The sequence below is a fragment of the Meriones unguiculatus genome, chromosome 9 (genome assembly GCF_030254825.1).
Source record: "Meriones unguiculatus strain TT.TT164.6M chromosome 9, Bangor_MerUng_6.1, whole genome shotgun sequence".
Lineage (NCBI taxonomy): Eukaryota > Metazoa > Chordata > Mammalia > Rodentia > Muridae > Meriones > Meriones unguiculatus.
The window spans coordinates 66,632,866-66,652,217 of NC_083357.1; the positions used below are offsets into that span (position 1 = coordinate 66,632,866).

General features: G+C 48.2%; 1 protein-coding gene across 1 annotated transcript in view; it reads left to right on the forward strand.

Annotated features, from left to right (window-relative positions):
* The first annotated feature begins 5,457 nt into the window (after window positions 1–5,457).
* Pebp4 (phosphatidylethanolamine binding protein 4) overlaps window positions 5,458–19,352 on the forward strand; it is a 206,780-nt gene continuing 192,885 nt past the window's right edge. Inside the window, exons 1-2 of the mRNA XM_021651211.2 lie at window positions 5,458–5,606; window positions 10,291–10,417. Of these exons, the coding sequence (XP_021506886.1) occupies window positions 5,458–5,606; window positions 10,291–10,417 (276 nt within the window). The remainder of the gene's footprint in view (window positions 5,607–10,290; window positions 10,418–19,352) is intronic.

The following is a 19,352-nucleotide window of genomic DNA, read 5'->3' on the forward strand; positions in this document are numbered from 1 at the left end:
TCTTTTTTTCTTTCTTTCTTTCTCTCTCTCCCTTCCTTCCTTCCTTCCTTCTTTCTTTCTCTCCCTCTCTCTTTCTTTCCTTCTTTCTTTCTTTCTTTCTTTCTTTCTTTCTTTCTTTCTTTCTCTCTTTCTCTCTCTCTCTCTCTCTTTCTTTTCTTTCTTCCCTGACCCAGAGGTCACTGAGTAGAGAGTTGTTCAGTTTCCCTGAGATTGTAGGCTTTCTGTTGTTTCTGTTGTTGTTGAAGTCCAGCTGTAATCCATGATGATCTGATAAGATGCAGGTGGAAAAGGTTCTGTGAGGTGCTGATAAGAAGTTATATCCTTTTATGTTTGAGTGAAATGTTCTTTAAATATCTGTTAGGTCCATTTGATTCATAACATCTGTTAATTTCATTATTTCTCTGTTTAGTTTCTGTCTCAGTGACCTGTCCATTGGTGAGAGAGGGTTATTGAAGTCTCCCATTATTAATATGTGGGGTTTGATGTGTGATTTAAACTTTAGTAATGTTTCTTTTATGAATGTGGGTGTTCTTGCTTTTGGAACATAGATGTTCACAATTGAGACATTATTTTTTTGGATTTTTTTCTTTAATGAATATGAAGTGTTCTTCCCCATTTCTTTTGATTAATTTTGGCTGAAAGTCTATTTTATTAGATATTAGAATGGCTACTCTAGCTTACTCTTTGGGTCTGTTTGCTTGGAAAACCTTTTTCCAGTCCTTTATTCTGAGGTAATGTATATCTTTGTTGCTGAGGTATGTTTCTTGTATGTAGCAAAGTGCAGAATCTTGTTTTCATATCTATTCTGTTACTCTATGCCTTTTTATTAGGGAATTGAGTTCATTGATGTTGAGAGGTAATAATGACCAATGATTGTTAACTCCTGTTATTTTGATGGTGGTGGTGGTACTGTGAGTGTGTGTGTGTGTGTGTGTGTGTGTGTGTGTGTGTGTGCTTCCCTTCTTTTGGTTTTGCTGGTGTAGAGTTATTTATTTCCCATGTTTTCTTTGGGTGTAGTTAACTTCCTCGGGTTGGAGATTTTTCCCTAGTATCTTCTGAAGGGCTGGATTTCTGGATAGATATTGTTTAAGTTTGATTTTGTTATGGAATATCTTGTTTTCTGCATTAATGGCGATTAAAAGTTTTGCTGTGTCTTGTAGTTTCGGCTGACATCTGTGGTACTTTAGGATCTGAAAGACATCTGCCCAGGCCCTTCTGGCTTTCAGAGTCTCTGTGGAGAAGTCAGGTGCAATTCTGATAGGTCTGCCTTTATATGTTATTTGGCTTTTTTCCTTGCAGCTTTTAATATTCTTTCTTTTTCTGTACATTCAGTGTTTTGATTATTAAGTGGCAGAAGATTTTCTTTTCTGGTCCAATCTATTTGGTGTTCTGTAAGCTTTGTATGTTTATCGGCATCTCTTGTTTTAGGTTGAGAAATTTTTCTTCTATGATTTTGTTGAAAATATTTTCTGGTCCTTGGAGCTGGGAGTCTTTTTCTTCTTCTATTCTTATTATTCTTAGGTTTTGTCTTTTCATAATGTTCTTGATTTCTTGGATGTTTTGTGTCATGAACTTTTTAGATTTAACATTATCCTCAATCATATCTTCTATGCCTGAAATTCTCTTCTCCATCTTTTGTAGTCTGTTGGTGATGCTTGTGTCTGTAGTTTTTGTTTTCTTCCCTGGGTTTTCCATCTCCAGGAGTCCCCCAGTTTGCATTTTCTTTATTGCTTCTATTTCTATTTTCAGGTCTTGAACAGTTTTATTCATTTCCTTCTCCTGTTTGATTGTGTTTTCCTGTATTTCCTTAAGGGATTTGTTCATTTCCTCTTTAAAGGCCTTTATCTTCTCTATAAGGTTGGATTTAAGGCCATCTTCTCATGTTTTGGCTGTGTTAGGCTATCCAGGGCTTGCTGTGGTAGAATAGCTGGGCTCTGGCAGTGCCATGTTGTCCTGGCTTTTGTTGATTGTGTTCTTACATTGGCGCTTAGCCATCTGGTTGTTCCTGGTATTAGCTGGCTGTTCCTGATGCCTGAAGGACTCTTCAAGGGCAGTCAGGAAGAGCCATGGGCCTGACAATGAAGTTCAGGAACAGCACTCTGCTCACTGTCACTGGCTGTGCTCCAGGTGGCTCTAAATGTTCTTAAGAAGGCAGGCAGGGCCGTGGACCAGATGATGGAGCGCAGGGGAGAATGTGCAGCTCACCTCTGCTGGCTGTGCCCCAGGTGGACCTGGCAAGCAGGGGATTGGCTGGGAGGCATCTAACCTGGATGTTCCTGGGCCTTGAAGACCTCCTCTGGAAGGCAGGCCTACTCTTCCATGTGATTAGTTGATTTTTTTTTTAAGAGGCAACACATTTGATCGACTCCTAATCTTTCTTTGTATATATTGTACAGATTTACTTTGCATTTCTCATGAGGATTACATAAGCCCTTTTAAAGTTATCACAATCCAATTTGAATAGATGCCGTATAACTTCAATTACTTATAAAAACATGTTTCTATAGAGCTCTATGTTGTTCTCCATTTTTCATGTTACTGATGCCACAATTTATAACTTTAGGTACTGTTTATTTGCTGATAGAGCTATGATTATTTGTATTTAATGCCTTTAAATCTTGTATTTAAAAGTGTAGTTGCACATTAATATGAAAATAACAAGCTTTTATTTTTGTTTATTATTTCCCTCTAATGGTTATCTTCATATCTGTTCTTAATCTAATTCATTATGGTTTTTGTTTCCACCTGAACATTGGTTTACCTCTTGCAATTTAGCTCCACTGAAATGAATTCCCTCTTTGTTTACCTAGCTTCATTGTTAATTTCTTCCTCTCATTTGGAGGATAGTTTTACTGGATTAAAGAATTCTTGGTTGACTGTTGCTTTGTTGTTGTTATTGTTGTTTTTAAGATTATTTATCATTTATACAGTGTTCTGCCTGCATGTACACCCGCACACCAGAAAAGGGCACCAGATCTCTTTATAGATGGTTGTGAGCCACCTTGTGGTTTCTGGGGATTGAACTCAGAACCTTTGGAAGAGCAGCCAGTGCTCTTAACCTCCGAGCCATCCCGCCAGCCCCCCTTCCTGCTTCTTTCAAGATATTCTCTTTGTCTCTGGTTTTTCAGTAGTTCAAATATGTCTCAGGGTAGGTCTCCTTGATTCTATCCTAAAAGTGGGTGATGATGCCCAGTTATTTAGTTATTTCAAAAGCTTGCCATGAGGGTTGAATGATCAGAGCGTCTGGCTCATCCTAACTGTGAACTCTTCCCCATCTCCAAGCTGCCATTCCCTGCCTGGGCTAGGAACTTGGTCTGAGAGATAAGATAACTTAGAAATAAGGCCATAAGAGAGCAGATGTCGTATATGGACCTGAATGTGACTTTCTCAACACTTCTGTCCTCAGATGCTCTTGAATATCTTCACTTCCAAAGCAGCTCATCCCCAGACACTCCTTCTGTGCTGCGTTTCAGTCTGTCATCTGAAGACACAGAAAGCCCTTGTATCTTTCTTCAGTTGAGACTTGAGTTAGGTGATGGTTTTGTGGGCTATCCCCAGATGATTAGAGAAAGTAAAGTTTATTCTGCCCTCTTCAGTTTGAGAAAGGAAACCAGGGATTCATCTGCCATCTTCCCTAGGCAATACTATCCTCTGGTTCCGGATGACCTATAAGTTTTGTGAGAACAGACACAGCAATTGGCTTATATGGGATGGATGGATGGATGGGTAAATGGGTGAATGAATGAATGAGTGAGTGAGTAGTTCAATCTATAGATAGATAGATAGATAGTTGAATGGGTCTATGGATGGATGGATGAATCTAAGACGTGCTTAGCTTATCCAAAATGAGTACTTACTACAAGATTCCCTCCCTCTTTATTGCTTGACACTTCCTGTCATTCTTCTGGTGGTGTTGGCACTAAGTTCTTAGGGTTTAGAGTCATGCATGCTTGTCATGCTTCAAAGTGTGAGACAGAAGAATATGCTTAATTTGTAGAACCCAAAGAAAAGATTCCCTGCTGGAGTTTGGGATCCTGGAAGCAGAAAACAGAAAAGAGTTCCACTCAGAAACAAGTGGCATACCCGTACCTATTGAATAATATAGTGGTTTTTTTTTTCCTACACCTATTCTTGCTCCCAAATAATGACATAGAGACCTATTACATGTATTAATAAGCTTTAAAGTACCACAGCTGGGCAGATAGTTATTTATCCTAACCTATCTCTGCTAGCCTGACTACTTCCCAGCCACGTGCCTCTTAGTCTCACCTCAGCTGTTTCCGCTCCACCTGTCTGTCCTCAACGGTGAAATCTTCATGGTGGCCACCCCCACCTCTATTTTTCTCTGGTCCCTACTTGAGACCCCCTGACTGGGATCAGAAGTCTCACCTTCTGTCCTCCCTTTTCAGCTCTTTATTAGCCAATCAGAGATGATGGAGAACAATTTTTATACAACATTGAGACAGGAGATTCTTCATAGAAATGACAATCCCCAACACATAACACACACCCTACCATCTCCTCTTCCTAAGAGCTGGCAGAGGGTGTCTTTTGAATTGTTCTAGTGATGGGGAGTGATGTGGCTCAGTGAGGAAGAGTCCTCTCTAGTGGCTTGGCAGTTACTGCTGCAGAGATCCAAAGTCCACAGTCTCTGGGATCCACAGGGTGAATTCTGTCTATCCAGCCTCTCTGCTGCAGGCTCTAGAGTCCCCTACCTTAAGACCAACTGAAGGGATACTTCAAGGGAGAGCAGTATTTTACCTCAGGAACCCCCTTTCCCTGCTCAGATTGGGACAGACTGTTTCTGCTCACCTTCCAGCTCTAACCCACCCACTTCTCCAGGTGCTGTTATTTTGGGAGTGTGCTCAGCTCAGCACACTGCAAGGCACAGCCAGGTGTACCCTCTGTCCCCAGGTGACATTTTAGAGCTGGTCCTTGGGTAGCAGCCTTATCCTGCTTTGCAACCCCTCTTCCATACGGTCGCTCTGTTCAACCATCTCACCTTTCGGTGGCCCAGAGGCCAAGGGGTCAGGTAGCTGAGAATCTGGATGGCAAAGCCACACAGCTGAAGGACATAGCTCAGCTAAACCCACAGCCCTCCCCAGCCTGTAGTCAGCCATGAAGCCCAAGGCATGGGCCCTCAACTTTATTACCATGCAGCCAGAACAAAAGTGACAAGAAAGCTATTCGTCCAGTCAGGGACAGGCCTAAGCCAGAACTGGAACCAGAGTCCAGCTTGGAGCGGGCCCAAATCCTCCCAAAGTACATACAGCTGAGCAATACACCAGTGGCTGGAGCCCAGAGAGCTGGCCAGCCTTCTGTGGTGCTTCTGAGACTGAGATTTTGCCCACCAGGAAGACCCCTGGAGACTGGCGTAAGAGGGGAAGAGAATCCCTGTCCAGGGTCACAGCATCACTCCAGTTGTTTTCCCCTCTTCAGTTGCCAGGGTCTTTCGCAATGAAGCTGGCTGCAGTGGCCTTTTGCTTGTGCCTCATCGCAGGCGCCGTATGGCTGGGCCTCACACTGACAACATCAACTGAGTCCGGAGAGACAGTAGAAAGCTGTGTTGCTGAACCCATCGAGGAAGCAGATGCTTCATTCTGCAGGTAAACAGGGCAGGCAGGGTGGGAAGGGTCAGCCTGGACTGCACACCTAGAACCCAGTGGTGCCGTGGCTTAGGGTTTAGCCAGCTTCTGTGAGAGCAGGCATGAGGTCTGGAGACCACCTTGACAGACGATGTTGCCGCATGGAAGAACCCTGTAGGTTCATAGCTAGTCATCCAAACCCACCCGGAAAGCCCCCTCCGCAAGGCTTCCAACAAAGTGGCATTTTAACGAAAAGAAGCAAGTTTAAGAAGCACTCATAATCGGAGGTTATTTTTTTTTTTTTTCAATAGTAGGCCCTTGCGTGTTTTGCCAGGGAGCGCACAAGGGACTGTGCTCCCAGCTGGGGTCGAGCTACTTTCATTTCTTCTGAGGACACAAGGCTCCCCTCCCTCTGGGTTACACCGGCTGTGGACCCGGGGGGCTCTGCACTCTCATAGTATGCAGGTTAGAAATCGGAGTCTTCATTTCGCCAGGCCCCTGAGCCATTTTCCCCTGTCACTTTTCTGCCATTTCTCCCTGCAAGCTGGTGGCTGAGGAAAACCAGAATCAGACTGGCCTGTGCGCTTCTGATGTGGGAGAGCCCAGCCCACTGTGAATGGTACTTCCCAGGAGGCAAGCGGTCTTGCATGGTATAAGAAACAAAGATGAGGAAGTCAAGGAAATCAAGCCAGTGAGCAGAGTTCCTCTGTTTGTTCCTACCATGACTTTCTCGGTGATGGCCCACCCTTTCCTCTCCCAGCTTGTTTGGTCAGTGCTTTTTATCACAGAAACCAGAAAGAGAACTAGGGCATTTCCTAATCAGCAGCACCAGCTAGGGACCAAGGGTTCAAACACAAGAGCCCCCACATAAGGGGCATTTCTTACTCAAGCCACAAGACCTTTGTAAGAGGTGGCCTTGGACATGGAGACACGTCAGGGACATGTCAGCCCTAAGGGCAGAGCAATATTCCTTCTGTGCTGGCTCAACTGAAGCCTCTAGCCTTGACTGGGGAGCCTGCTCCTTCCTCTTGTGGAGTCTGTCAGGGAGTTCCAGAATGTTGGACTTAGTACTCAGAGGCACAAATCCATAAAGGAGCTATTTTACTTCTGTTTCAAGTGGAGATAAGTTATAATTGAGAAAAATTTCGGGGCAAGGCCTTACCCACGTCTGGCAGAATCTAGGCTCGGTCTCAGGACGGGAAGAGCTATGGTTATCCACCTGACTTGGTTTGGCATCCTCCGAGGCGGCCACAGCGAATGTGCATGCGTAGGACTGTGAAACTTCCCCATGATGGGAACTTGCCCAAAGGCCATGCCGAAGACCTCAGCCCTTACCTGCAGGCCTGGGGCTCTTTAACTTCAGTCCATTTCCCCTCATTTCGCACAAGACAAACTACAAGTTCTCTCTTGTTAAAGAAAAAGCCATTTTATGTGTAGGTAAGTTTATAAACAGCTTGTCACCCACCCCTGCTTCTGGGCATATCTTTTTTTTTTCTTTTTTCTGGATGGAACAAACTCCAAAGAGCGAGTCCCAAACCTCGTCTTTATTCTTTTTCCCCACAGCTTATATATTCCAGCAAAATCTTTCAAGCAGTACCAAAAAAAAAAAAAAAAAAAAATCACAATGTAGTTATTCTATTTTTCTTTAAGTGAATGGTTACAATGAGTATATGTAAGAAAAACGTGTTCCCCGATGCCCTTACATGATCAAATGTTTTATGTATTATGGGTGAAAAACAAATATGAAAAACAATTTATCCCACAGAACCCATAGACATTTGTAGCTAAGAAATTTGTTATATATTAACAGACTATGAACAAGCAGGGTAATTTCTCAGCCAGTTTCTCTTTACTGGCAGGCTGCAATTTGCACTTACACAGAAAGAATCGATTATCTTAAAAAAAGTAATCTTACAAAAATTCTTAAAACAATCACAAATATAAATTTTTACATAAAAATAATCAGCCTTTTCTACTTTAAATCTTTAAGCTGCACACCTACTCATTAATAATTTTTTTTATTAAATCGTATCAAGAGGCTGAGGGCAAAAAAAGTATAAGGAAATTAACTGTTGTCTCATCCACCAGTCGGGCTTGAGGGTACCATGTAATTGGCATATCCACCTATGTGAAGCAACAGGCTGCCTTCACACTTTGGGCTGACCGTGCCCCACTGAGGAGATGGGTGGAAGAGGGCATAGAACTACTCCTCAGACCCCCTGGCAGGTCCTGTCAAGCAGTTTCTATGGCTCTGAGCTCACCCACCAAACAAGGTTGCTGACATTGATTGTCTAACTCTTTCAGCTCTACTAGAAAAGACAGGAGAAGACCTGCTATGGGGTAGGGAGGTCCCTCTGTCTTTAATTTACCTCCTTTGGACCCTCAGTTTCCCCCATGTCCCTGCCATGTGCAGGCTGTATTTCTCTCGTCTGAGAGGGTCCACTTTGTCTCCCTCACAGCTTGCTAGCTGTAATGAATAGTGGCAGAGGAAGAAGTAATCCAAATAGTCTTTAGAAAGCTGCTAGGAGCAGAAACGAAACAGAAATCCCATCCCTGCCTGGTGTTGGTGGCACACGCCTTTAATCCCAGCACTGGAGAGACCGAGGCAAGCGCATCTTTGTGAGTTCCAGGCCAGCCTGATTTACAGAGCAAGTTCCAGGACAACCAGGACTACACAGAGAAACCCTGTCTCAAAAAAACTTTTTTTTTTTTAAAAAAAAGAAAGAAAACACATTTTCTAAGCTGTCTTCAAAAACTGCCCAAGCCATGCAGTCCAAAAAGAGTGCCGCACACACGCGAAAGCTTAAGAGAGACAAATAACACTTCTCAAGTGTTAGCTTCGCCAACTCACACCGCTTCTCCCATCCTCTGGGACCACAGTGACGAAGTCTAGGTGGTGGGGGTGCCCACCCACCAAAGCACCTTACGTTTGGTTTAATAGCTGCTGTGGACCCAGCTGCCTTTGTCCGAATCTGAACCTCTGGAACTGCTGAGGGTACGAGGAAGAGTACAAGGAGTGAAAAAGGCCATGTGGGGTTCGCTAGGAGGCCGCCCTGGGCCTCTCTTCACTATGCTCTGCAGGAACTCAATGACATCCTCCCTGGGGGTCCCCCAGGTGCCGCTCCAGCCGGGCATGGTGGACTGTTGTAGGTAGCCTATGTAAGGAATAGCTTAGGGGTACTGGGATACTAGAAAAGGCTGGGGGCCACAGCACTTGCTCTTTGTATAATAAGAATGTCTGACAGGCTCATGTGTAATGCCCTGATCGGCCCAATTTGATCGCTTTTTGCCTCCATTGGCGGGTTCTACATCTGTGGATTCAAGCAATCACAAATTGGAAATGTTTGGATGGGGGGATTACCTTTGGTTCAGGCCTGGTCACCTATTTGTAAGCCCAACGCTCAGAAGGTTAAGGCATGGAGAGTCAAAGGGCAGCCTGGGGTAGATAGCAAGACCCTGTCTCAAAAAGAAAAAGGAAAAAACTCAGGGACTATAGGAGTATAGTGGTAGAGTACTTTCTGGAATGTACAAGTCCCTGGGTACTACACACTCACAAACATGTATTCACATACACATGCATCCACATAAACACATATATACATCTATACCCATATACCCATATACACATATACACACTTGCATACATGTAGGCACACATATAACTGCACCTTTCAGCTACTTTATTGGGTTCTTTTCCCGACCTCTCTACACCACTCTTATGGCTTCCACTTCACCCACTAGGTAGGAATGAAAGAAGGTTAGAGGGAAAAGGGGGCATTCAATATCATTAGACTACTTCCTGCTGATAAGGGGCGTCCAGTTCCTTGGGACGAGTTTGATCTTCATCATCAGGATATCTCCAACCAGCAACCAGAAATCCAGCAACCAGCAACAGCAGAAGGCACAAACAGGGGCAGGAGCAGCAGCAGGGCGAACAGCAGCCACCACAGGCCCTCTCGGGGGTTCTTGCATTTATACCCTCTCAAGAGCCCCCAGAATTCCAAATGTAAAATGTCTTCAGCTGCCAAGATCACACCGCTGCCAAAGCACGAGACAAATCACAGTCAGCTGCTGTGGACTCTCTGAAGCAGCCCCATATCCCACACCAGGGATTTAAACAAACAAACAAACAACAAAAAAACCCCATATACCCAACATAACTGGGTTTTTTAAGAAACCAAAGTTCTCTCTCACAACACACACACTTGCACACACACATTGCACGCACAGCCTTTTGCCTTCATTTCCCAAAGGATTCTACAGCACGGCAACTTTACTGTGTGTATTATCAACACTATAGAAACAGACGACACAGAGAGACATGAGTGCACTAATGCAGACATCATACCACTTTCCTGAGGGACTCACACATCTGAGAGTGGCCATGGGTCGGGGGTCCTGGAACCAACCTCTGGCACACCAAGGATGACTATATTCTTCCTGGGCCACTCGCAGCATGCCAGGCTCTGCTCCACCCACTGACCACGGCTGCATCTTCACACCAACCCCATGAAGTAGGCCCTAGAGCCCTGTCTCAGGCGAGGAGACCTAGGACAAACTCTTGGGTCCCACAGGGAGTTAGCGGCGGGTCTACAATGTAACCCCATGCAACTCTGCCTCCCCAGTGGTGCCAGGCTACAGACTCGGGGAGGCCCAGGATTGGCCGAAACCCTGGCGTGAAGTGACTGCCTTCCTCTCTTCACAGTAACCTGGAAGTTACCTACGTGGAGGTGGGGAACGTCACCTGCAAAATCATTCCTCAGTGTAACCATTTCAGACAGAAGATCACCGCGTGGCCTCCGCCCCAAGTCAAATTCCGAGAAGCCGAGAGCGTGAGTGAACTGGGTTGGCTGGGGGAAGGGGAGGGGGTCCTGACTCGCCTTTAGCTCGTTGTTCTTGGGGACTTGAAGCCTCCTTCCTGCAGAGTCTGAAGGGACAGGTTTGCAGGAGTCAGGCAGCGATTGTCCGGAGCAGGGGTTCTCAACCTCCCTAACACCACAGCCCTTTAATACAGCTCCTCAAGCTGTGGTGACCCCCAACCACAAAATTATTTTTGTTGCTATCTCATAACTGTACTTTTTTACCATCGTCATGAGTCGTAGTGTGAACCTTGACATGCAGGTGGTTTTGGGCAAGCGCGAGAAAAGTCACGGCCCACACGGGTTGAGAACCACTGGCTTGGAACTTGTGTCTTTTCTACAGTGGACCCATGGCTGAAGTCCTGGGCTCTTACAGTATGAGGTGTGTCCTTCTGGTGCTCAGAATCATCTAAAACACGACACTGGAACTGTTTTAGGAATTGGGAGTAACTACTTTTTTTTCCTGGGAAGTAACAGTCAATATCTGTTCCGGAAGCTTCTTTGGGCCTGAAGGTCCAGAAAGCCTGGAAACAGCCATGCAAATGGAAAACAGGGAAGTAGGAAGTCCCTCGTCTCCTCCTCCTGGTCATTTTTTTTTTTTATTATTATTCTTGTCATCTCATGGACCAGACAGGGCTCACAAAGCACCAGTGGCTCTCTGCTAGGCAGGCATGAGGACGGTGGTGGTGGTGATGGGGGCGGTGTGATCCTAATGTCACAGAAGTACAAGGACTATGAAATGGCAAGTCACAAGTCAATAGATAAAAGGTGCCAACCCTTCTACGGAGGGCAGGGAGGGACCACAGGCTTCTCGCTCCCTCCCTGTGCCACCCTGGTCAGGCAGAGAGTGGTGAGGCGACACAGGTAGCCTAGGCGGCGTCCTCACCAGGATTGCTCGTGTGTGGGGTCCTGGTTTGTCTGTCTTCCTCGGACCGAACAGATTGCAGCCTTTCACAGTTGATGTGCCTGATACATGAAGCCGTGCTGCCTAAGGTGTCCTGTGAGCAATTATGACAGTTCGAAACCTTTCCAGTGTGCTGTGTTTCCTCCAGGAGACTGAGCAGCAACACACACACACACACACACACACACACACACACACACACCCTCTGGCCCTCCTCCCTGGAGACCTCAGCCAGTGTCATGCCTATGGGAAGCCACACACACACACACACACACACACACACACACACACACCCTCTGGCCCTCCTCCCTAGAGACCTCAGCCAGTGTCGTGCCTATGGGAAGCCAGGAAGAGCAGAGCAAGGACAGCTGTTGCTGAACTGGGCAAGATCCAACCTCACTCCCACATAGGCCCAACATATGCTATGGAAACCAACGTATCCTTATAGGAGGGACCATCAGATTCACCGTTAATCTGTTAGTGCATTAATTCCCAAGGAGATCTCCCGCTCAGTGTTGCTATTGCTTCGAGGGTCCACTAGATGGCAGTGTAGACTGCCAAGCTCCGGATCTTCCTCAGAAGAGGAGTTGGCGGGCAGCTAGGAGTCCTGGGATGTGGACATCAAGCAACAGAGAAGTGACAGTCTTTGCCACTTCCTGAAATCTGCTGTCTCAGCCTGGAGGTGAGGGGTGGGAGCGACAGAAAGGAGACTTAATGCAACCTAGGAGAATCGAGACTCAGGAAGGAAGGTTTGGCAGAAGCAGGGGGCAGAAAGACAGAAGGAGCACGGAACCCGTGCAGACCTAATGCTCTCTGAAAATGTAACAGACCCACGGGAGGGTAGGGCCAGGGGGTACCACTCACTGAGTGCCGCTTTATGCTAGGTCCTACATAGACTGTCGGTCGGCTCCGTTCTCTCAAGCCTGCCGACTGCGCGTTTGCTTTTGTAAAGGGGTTAGTGGTAAGCAGTAGGCTCCTAACTGGATGGCACGGAGCTAGTCCCCAAAGGAGCATCAGGAGCTGCTTGTGAGAAAGGGATGGCGGGGGCGGGGGGGATGCAGTGTCATTCTGATGGATGTAAAGATCTAGCCAATGCTGAGTTGAGTGGTGGCAGTGCCAGGCTGAACACCTTGGTCTGTTTGTCTCTAGAACCCTGGGCTTCAGCAGTCAATCACTGCCAAGGGCTCTGGGGGAGGGGGTAGAGGAGACTGGGGAAGGGGTGATGAAGGCAAACTCCTCTGGCAAAAGTGGAAAGGGGGTGGTGGAAAGGATGGTAGGGACCTTAAGTAAGGTGGTGGTTGGAGCATCCCAAAGGAGGAGACAGCCGTAGAGAAACAGGTGGAGCCAGAGAGGAAGAGGTGCCATGTTGTCCCCAGGATCTGGACAGGGTCTGGAAGGACTCAACTCTTCAGATAGAGGAGGGATGAGGGGAAAAGGCAAGAGTTGACACATGATAGTGGAAACAGCACTTCATTTCCAAAACGGCTGAATTTAAGTGACTAAAGTGACAACTGTCAGGGGCCTTGCCCAGGGAGGTCCCACCCCCACCTTGCCAAGCACAATCTGAGGCCTTGGCAGGGGTGCCTCAGGCAGGGGGCAGGCCTCTGTGCCCTCATTGGGGTGTACCCCTCTTCTTCGAATAGGCTTCTCCCATCTTTTGAGCTTTACTTCCTCCTCTGGGAAGCCTTCCTGACTGCTGGGCCTGCTGATAATGTCTCGCCCCAAGCTCTTTGGATATCCCCTACATTCTAAACAGAGCATTTGCACTCCTTCTGTTGTCCATTCACCTCTTGTACCACAGTGACCACCTTGTAAACACTGAATCACTTGCAGTCCCTGCTGGCGTGGCAAATCCTGGGCTGGCTGGCTGCGTAAGAAGGGGGTGGATGGGTGGGTGGGTCGAGCAATGAGTTTTGGATAGGAGCGTTGATAGATGGAGAGGTGAGTGGTTGGATAAACGGGCAGGTGGACAAGTGGATAGGTGGGTGGATAAATGGATGGATGGACATACAATTGGATGGATGGATATATAGATGGACAGGTAGCTGATTGCGAAAAATGGATGTGCAGAGGAATGGATAGTTGAGCAAGTGGGTGGATAGATGAATGAATGGCTGGCACAAAATCATTCCCTGGTGCATAAGCTATGAACAGTAACCCCCGCCTGCTTGCCCATGAAGCTGTTTGGAGTCCTCATCACTGAAGCAAAGCTGCTGAGACCAGGGGCTCAGGAAAGTATCCTCTGCCCAGGTGGAGCCTGCTAGGAGTGGGAAGGAGCAGTAGGAAAGGCTGTGGAGAAAGTCCTCAAAGAGGCGAAGGAACTTAGGAAGCAGGCTGCCTCCCATGCTGATCTGCGGCGGAGAGCTGAGGGCCACGAGCCAATTGGTTAGTCTCTCTCTTGGTGTTCCCTCCCCTGGTGTTCCTCCCGACAAACATTAAGTGTCCTGCATTTTAAAATGCGCCCCGCTCTCCAGCCAACGAAAACTGAAAAGCCCCGAGAAGCATCTTAACGAGGCTTATTCTTCACCTCAAATTTAACCAGCTGGAACCCTTTTGAAAGGAACAAATTGCCCTTAAGTGGGGAAAGTGTGCTGCACTAGAGGATTAGAACAAAAGCCACAGCGCTCTGTCCTGCTGCCCCTCAGGTTACCAATCAGGATCCTGAGAACAAGTGATTCAGAACGCTCCCCAGAGCTGCTCAGGCCTGTCCTCTGGCACCTGTGTCTGCAGCAGCCTGTCCGTGTCCCCAGGCACCACCTCCTTGCCCACAACGTACAGACAGATTTCTTAAGAGCTAGCATTCTGGAGCTATGCACAGGGGTACCTGTGGGTCACAGCTAGTGAGGGACCGACCACAGCTGGAGTAGCCAGATGGGAAAGTGAGGTGTGGGAGGCAGCAAGGCCCTGCTGTGGAGCCTGAATTGCATCTTGAAGCCATGGTCTCAGGTTTAGGCTGAGGACGGTGAGCAACTTTGGAAGGGCAAAGATCAACTGTGGCAGCAGATAGGATGGGGGAGGGGAGCTGAAGGAATACCATGGCAATGGAGTAAGTGATGGCAGGGTAATGGAATTCATTGAGGTGATGTGTCTGTGGGCATATCAGGAGAAGGATAGGGTGGGAAGAATCCTTAGGTTTCTGGACGAGAAGGGCAGGTGGATTCGAGTGAGGCCAAACACCTGATTTACCCCCTTTGAGAATGGAGGCAGCATTGTTTTTAATCACGCCTGGATGTGGTCTTGTTGGGCCCAGTCCAAGCATGAAGCAGTCAGTGTTCACTGATCCTAAGAATGGTACCTTCCCAAGCAAGGGACACAAAGGAAGCCTCAGCTCTCCAGGGAACACCTAGCACTGGCAAGTGCCATTGTCCAGCATCTGAGGATCTTGTGTGTGGAACACAGGCAGCTGCAGACAGAGACACAGCCTTGTCTGACTGAGGTCAGACAGAAAGCCTGGACCGAAAACCTGGAATGGAGGCTTCAATGCCCAGGCCCAGGGAGATCTCTAGCGGATGACTTTCTCTTAAGTAAAGGATATAGCAAGTTTAGTAGGTGCTGGCCAGAGATGTCAGGTTAGACAGGTGGTAGAAAATGTGCCTTGGACCAAACCACAAGGGAATACTTGGTGGACCTCCATGAAGGGACTGAGGAGGGAATGAGAAGTAGGCGTTGTTGAAAAGGCCAATTGTTCATATTAGTTGGCCAAGGGAAAAAGACACCCAGGAGTGTTTAAATCTAGCTGGTCGGAGCAGATAGGTTAGGGCAATGCCAAGCTGGAAGAGAAAAGGAGGCACAGTCCTGTTGGAAATATTTGCATCAAAAGAGATGGACAGGGGCTGGAGAGATGGCCCAGCAGTGAAGAGCACTGCCTCCTTTTCCAGAGGTCCTGAGTTTGATTCCCAGCAACCACATGGGAGCTGCCAACCATCTCTACTGGGATCTGATGCCCTCTTTTGGCAGGAACTTCCAAAAGGGCCAGGAAGTGGAAGAGGAAGCACACAGGGCCAGCCCTGGGGTGAGGGCCCTGTGTGCTAGAGTCCAGCCAGCCAAAGCCTCAACTCCAGGGTGTAGAAATGATGTGGGAATTGTATCCTGGAAACAAGTGGAAGGGCTTTGGGCATGGAGCGTGACAGGTGCTCACCCTGCTGGCTGTGACAAGAGAGGAAAAGAAGGTGAAGAAGAAGGTGAGAGGCAGTAGCAATGGGGAGGGGTCATGGTGTCCTTGTCCTCTGCCTTCCCCATATAAGCAGAGAATCCCAGTACCCTAGAACAGCAGCCTGAGAGCAGAAGGTAATATAACGCAGAGTGAGGGGACCACCAGCAGGAAGGCCACCACTTTCCTGCAACGGTGCAGGAAAGAGCTGATCGAGACAGGACCTTTACTCACTAACTACTACCTAACCAGAGCTTAATAAATGGTACTAAATTGTGTTGGGTGTTATTATAAGAAGACATGGGATACTTTGCAGTTTGTCTTCTGAGTGGCAATAGGTTCAAGAGAAAGGCTGTGTGGTGCCTGTATGGTTGGAGGCAAGAAGTAGGAGCCCATGAGGATGAGGCTGTAGAAGGAGGGGCACCAATTGGCAGAACTGCATCCTGGTGGGCAGATGAGGCTGAGGGCATTATCCATGGCATGGATGGAGACACATCCAGGAGGCTTGGCTCCGGTGTCACTGGCTTTGAGTGTCACCACTGGAGCGGTCCACCCTGTCTGTGTCCTACTTCAGCCCAGGCCACACGGTCATTGTCTAGACACAGCAGAGTTCAGCTGGCGAGGAGGAGGTCCAGAGATTCCTAAAGCCCACAGGTGGAATAAATAGCTCTAGTCAGCAGACAGGCCTCTTTGATCTTCCACACATATAAGCTTGTCGCTGAAATAAGAACACCCCCCCCCCCCAGTGTTTATGCAAGACTCAGGATCCCATTCACTTATCGATCCACGCATCTGTCTGTCCATATGCCCATCATCCATGCATCCTGTCCATGCACCCATCCATATCTCCGTTTATCCAACCCTCCACTTATTGAGACTAATCTTGATGGGGGTTGGATTCCTACAACTCCTGCCAGACACTGTTTCAGGAGCAAGGGATAGAGACAGCACACCCCTGCCCTGCCCGGATGTCTCAGAAGAGTAAGGATGTTCATCGCTGCTGTTGCCTCTTAAACCCTGAAAGTTGAATGGAAGCCATAAAACCCACTCACAGTGGAGCTGGGAACGTAGCTCCCGTAAATCATGCGGAATGCATGCATACCTGCCATCCCAGCAAAACTCAAGGTCATCCTCAGCTACCCACTGGGTCTGAAGCCAGCCTCAAAAAGACAAACATGTCTCAAAAATCAAAATAAAATTAACTGCGTGTTTAGTGACCCATGTCTTACTCCAGAATGGCAAATTTGGTAAGCTCCTTGCCCTTTGACATAAGTTCTCCTTATTCCTGCTCATCTTCCTTGTGGGTGAACTCAGTGTTTTAGGGCTTGCAGAACCTCCAGACAGACCTGATTCTAACTAAACCCGGGGGACTGCAAAAACCGGCCACCCCAAGCACTGCTCAGAACACAGCCATCTGATGTCTGATCTCAGCCGAGGCTCCCAGTCCAGGCTTGAGGAAGCACTTGCAGATGTTTTTCAGATCAAATAGCGTCTCTTTGAACAACCATGTGGGTCACTGCGTGGCGAGGCACATGGGACCTGCAAGGAGGGTTCAGTGGGTTTGCATCTGGTTGAGGGGGGGAAAAAAGGACAGGAACACGTGTGTGGGGCTCGCCGCCAGCCAGGATCCACTCACAGAGGTCTGCTGAGAGCCAGCAGAGGTTTCTTAAGAGTTCCAGATAGCTGCCCAGCCTCTGCTGCAGCTGGTAAGAGCACGCGTGCAAGAGTGTGTGCGCCTTGAATGTTACAGACCTGCCGTTTGCTCTTACTAGAGAAAGAAGGCAGTGGGTTCAAAGAGGAGTACCGAGAAAGGTTTCACAGGTCTTTGAGGATGCAATAAGTCATCTATCATTCACACTTGCCCAGTGTGGTGGTGAGGAGAGGAGAGGAGCTGTGGTGGGACAGCAGCCGGAGGACCCGCAGCGTGAATGGTGTCTGTTACTCTGACTTTAAAGGGTTCCCTCACTCTCTGGGGTCCGGAGACCAGTGTACCTATCACTTTGAGGAGCCCGTTGTACATCACCAAGTGTGCCCGACCCTAGACCCTAATCGCAGCCTCATGGGCATCATAAGCAGGCCTGACCAGGTCTCGGGGCCTCTGTTTTGCAAACACAGTTCTGGGGAAATGATTTTTGTTTGTTTGTTTGGTTGGTTTCAGTTTTCGGTTTTAGTTTTTTGAGGCAGGGTAGCCCTGGCTGTCCTGGGACTCTCGTCGTAGACCAGCCTGGCTTCTGACTCACAGAGATCCACCTGCCTCCGCACCCTGAGTGGTGGGATCAAAGGCGTGCACCACTACTGCTCGGTGGAAAGCAATTTCTTAATACACTTTATATTTTAGATCAGTTTTAGATTTGCAGTACATTGAAGGAGAAAATCAAGAGGGCCCTCTGCCCCCCCCCCCCGCTCCTATGCACGCAGCTGTCAACATCCATCTATGTCACCCAGAGCTGGTGTTGTACCCGTCATGCCGTGGTTTTGTGGACTCCCGGTGACAGGCAGCCGCTGTTACAGAGTAACCAAACAGAGTAAGCTCACTGCCCCGAGGACACTTTGAGCAACTCCTGCTTAGCCCCTCTTCCCCCTAACATGCTTGGCAACTGCCTGTTCCCAGCTCCCCATTTCCAGGGAGTTAGTTACATAGTTGGGATCATTTGACATGTAACCTTTTCAGATTGGCAGAGCCTACCACCAGGTGACCTAACCCCTGGGGTAGCTTCCCCTCCTAGGAGGGTTCAGAAGACGCCATCTATCTTCGTTCAAGCCAGTGGCCAACTGCCCTAGGCTCAGCGTTTTCTTCCGAGAATTGCTTCTTCTCTAAAGGGATATTTCTACCAAGACTTTTGATGTGAACAGAGGACCGCCCACTTCCACCCCTGGGGCCAACTTCAACATCCTCTTTTTTTTTTTTTTTCTTTATTCTCCCCCCCCCTCCTTTTCCTCTCCAATGAGAACACAAGCATCTCCAGGGTAGAGATGTCTACATGCCTGGGAAAGAAACAAGATCACAGGTAGTTCTCACGAGGTGAGACTTGCGCTGCGATAGGGAATGGAGTGCTGGGAGTTTTGTCCCTCGGTAATGACAGGGTGAAGCGTCAGGGCTCTTCCAAAGCACTTTCCCTGTTATGACCGCCTTTCCCGTGCGCTCTACGCCACACTATAATTTCACACTTCTTATCTAAGATCAGTCCCCGCCGACAGGCAAGTGTGGGCCTCTGTCTGTGGCGGGGCCTGCGACACGGAAGGCAAAGCTCTGATGCCCTGACTTCCGCATCAGTCTCTGTTCCCTCCATCTTTTCACTCCCACCTTGCCCAGATGTCTATACCGTGGAGCCATGTATTGGCCCTCCTCCAAGTGCCGGGCTCTGTGCTGAGCGCGCTGTGAACCCGACCACACCTAAGACCCGGTGTCACCCCGGACAGTAGGTTCTAGGAGACTGAGGCACGGCAAGAGTCCTCAGGCTGGACTGAGTGAGTCCAGAGCTGAGCTCATGTCTAGCCTTGCCGCTTCCTGGTGAGGAGAGGGCCACATGGGTGGTGTTCCACATGTCCCGACGGCCCCCTCCTGCTGTGAGTCTGGTGTGCGTGTGGGGGCGGGGGACACTGCCCTGAGCCTTCCCGTAGTGATGGAAAGAATATAGACCTTGATGCCCAGATAGCTTCCTAGGTTCAGGGAAAAGCCAGGACAGGAAGCAATCACTTTCTGTTACTTATGGTTCCAGAAATGTCAAGTGCCTTCACCAAGGGACAGGTGAGGTAGGCAAGGTATGTGCAGATCGAGGACCCTGCATTTCTTTGCTGTTTTTTTGAGTCTACAGGGACAGATTGACATTTGGGTGTCTACGCCTGAGCGCTTT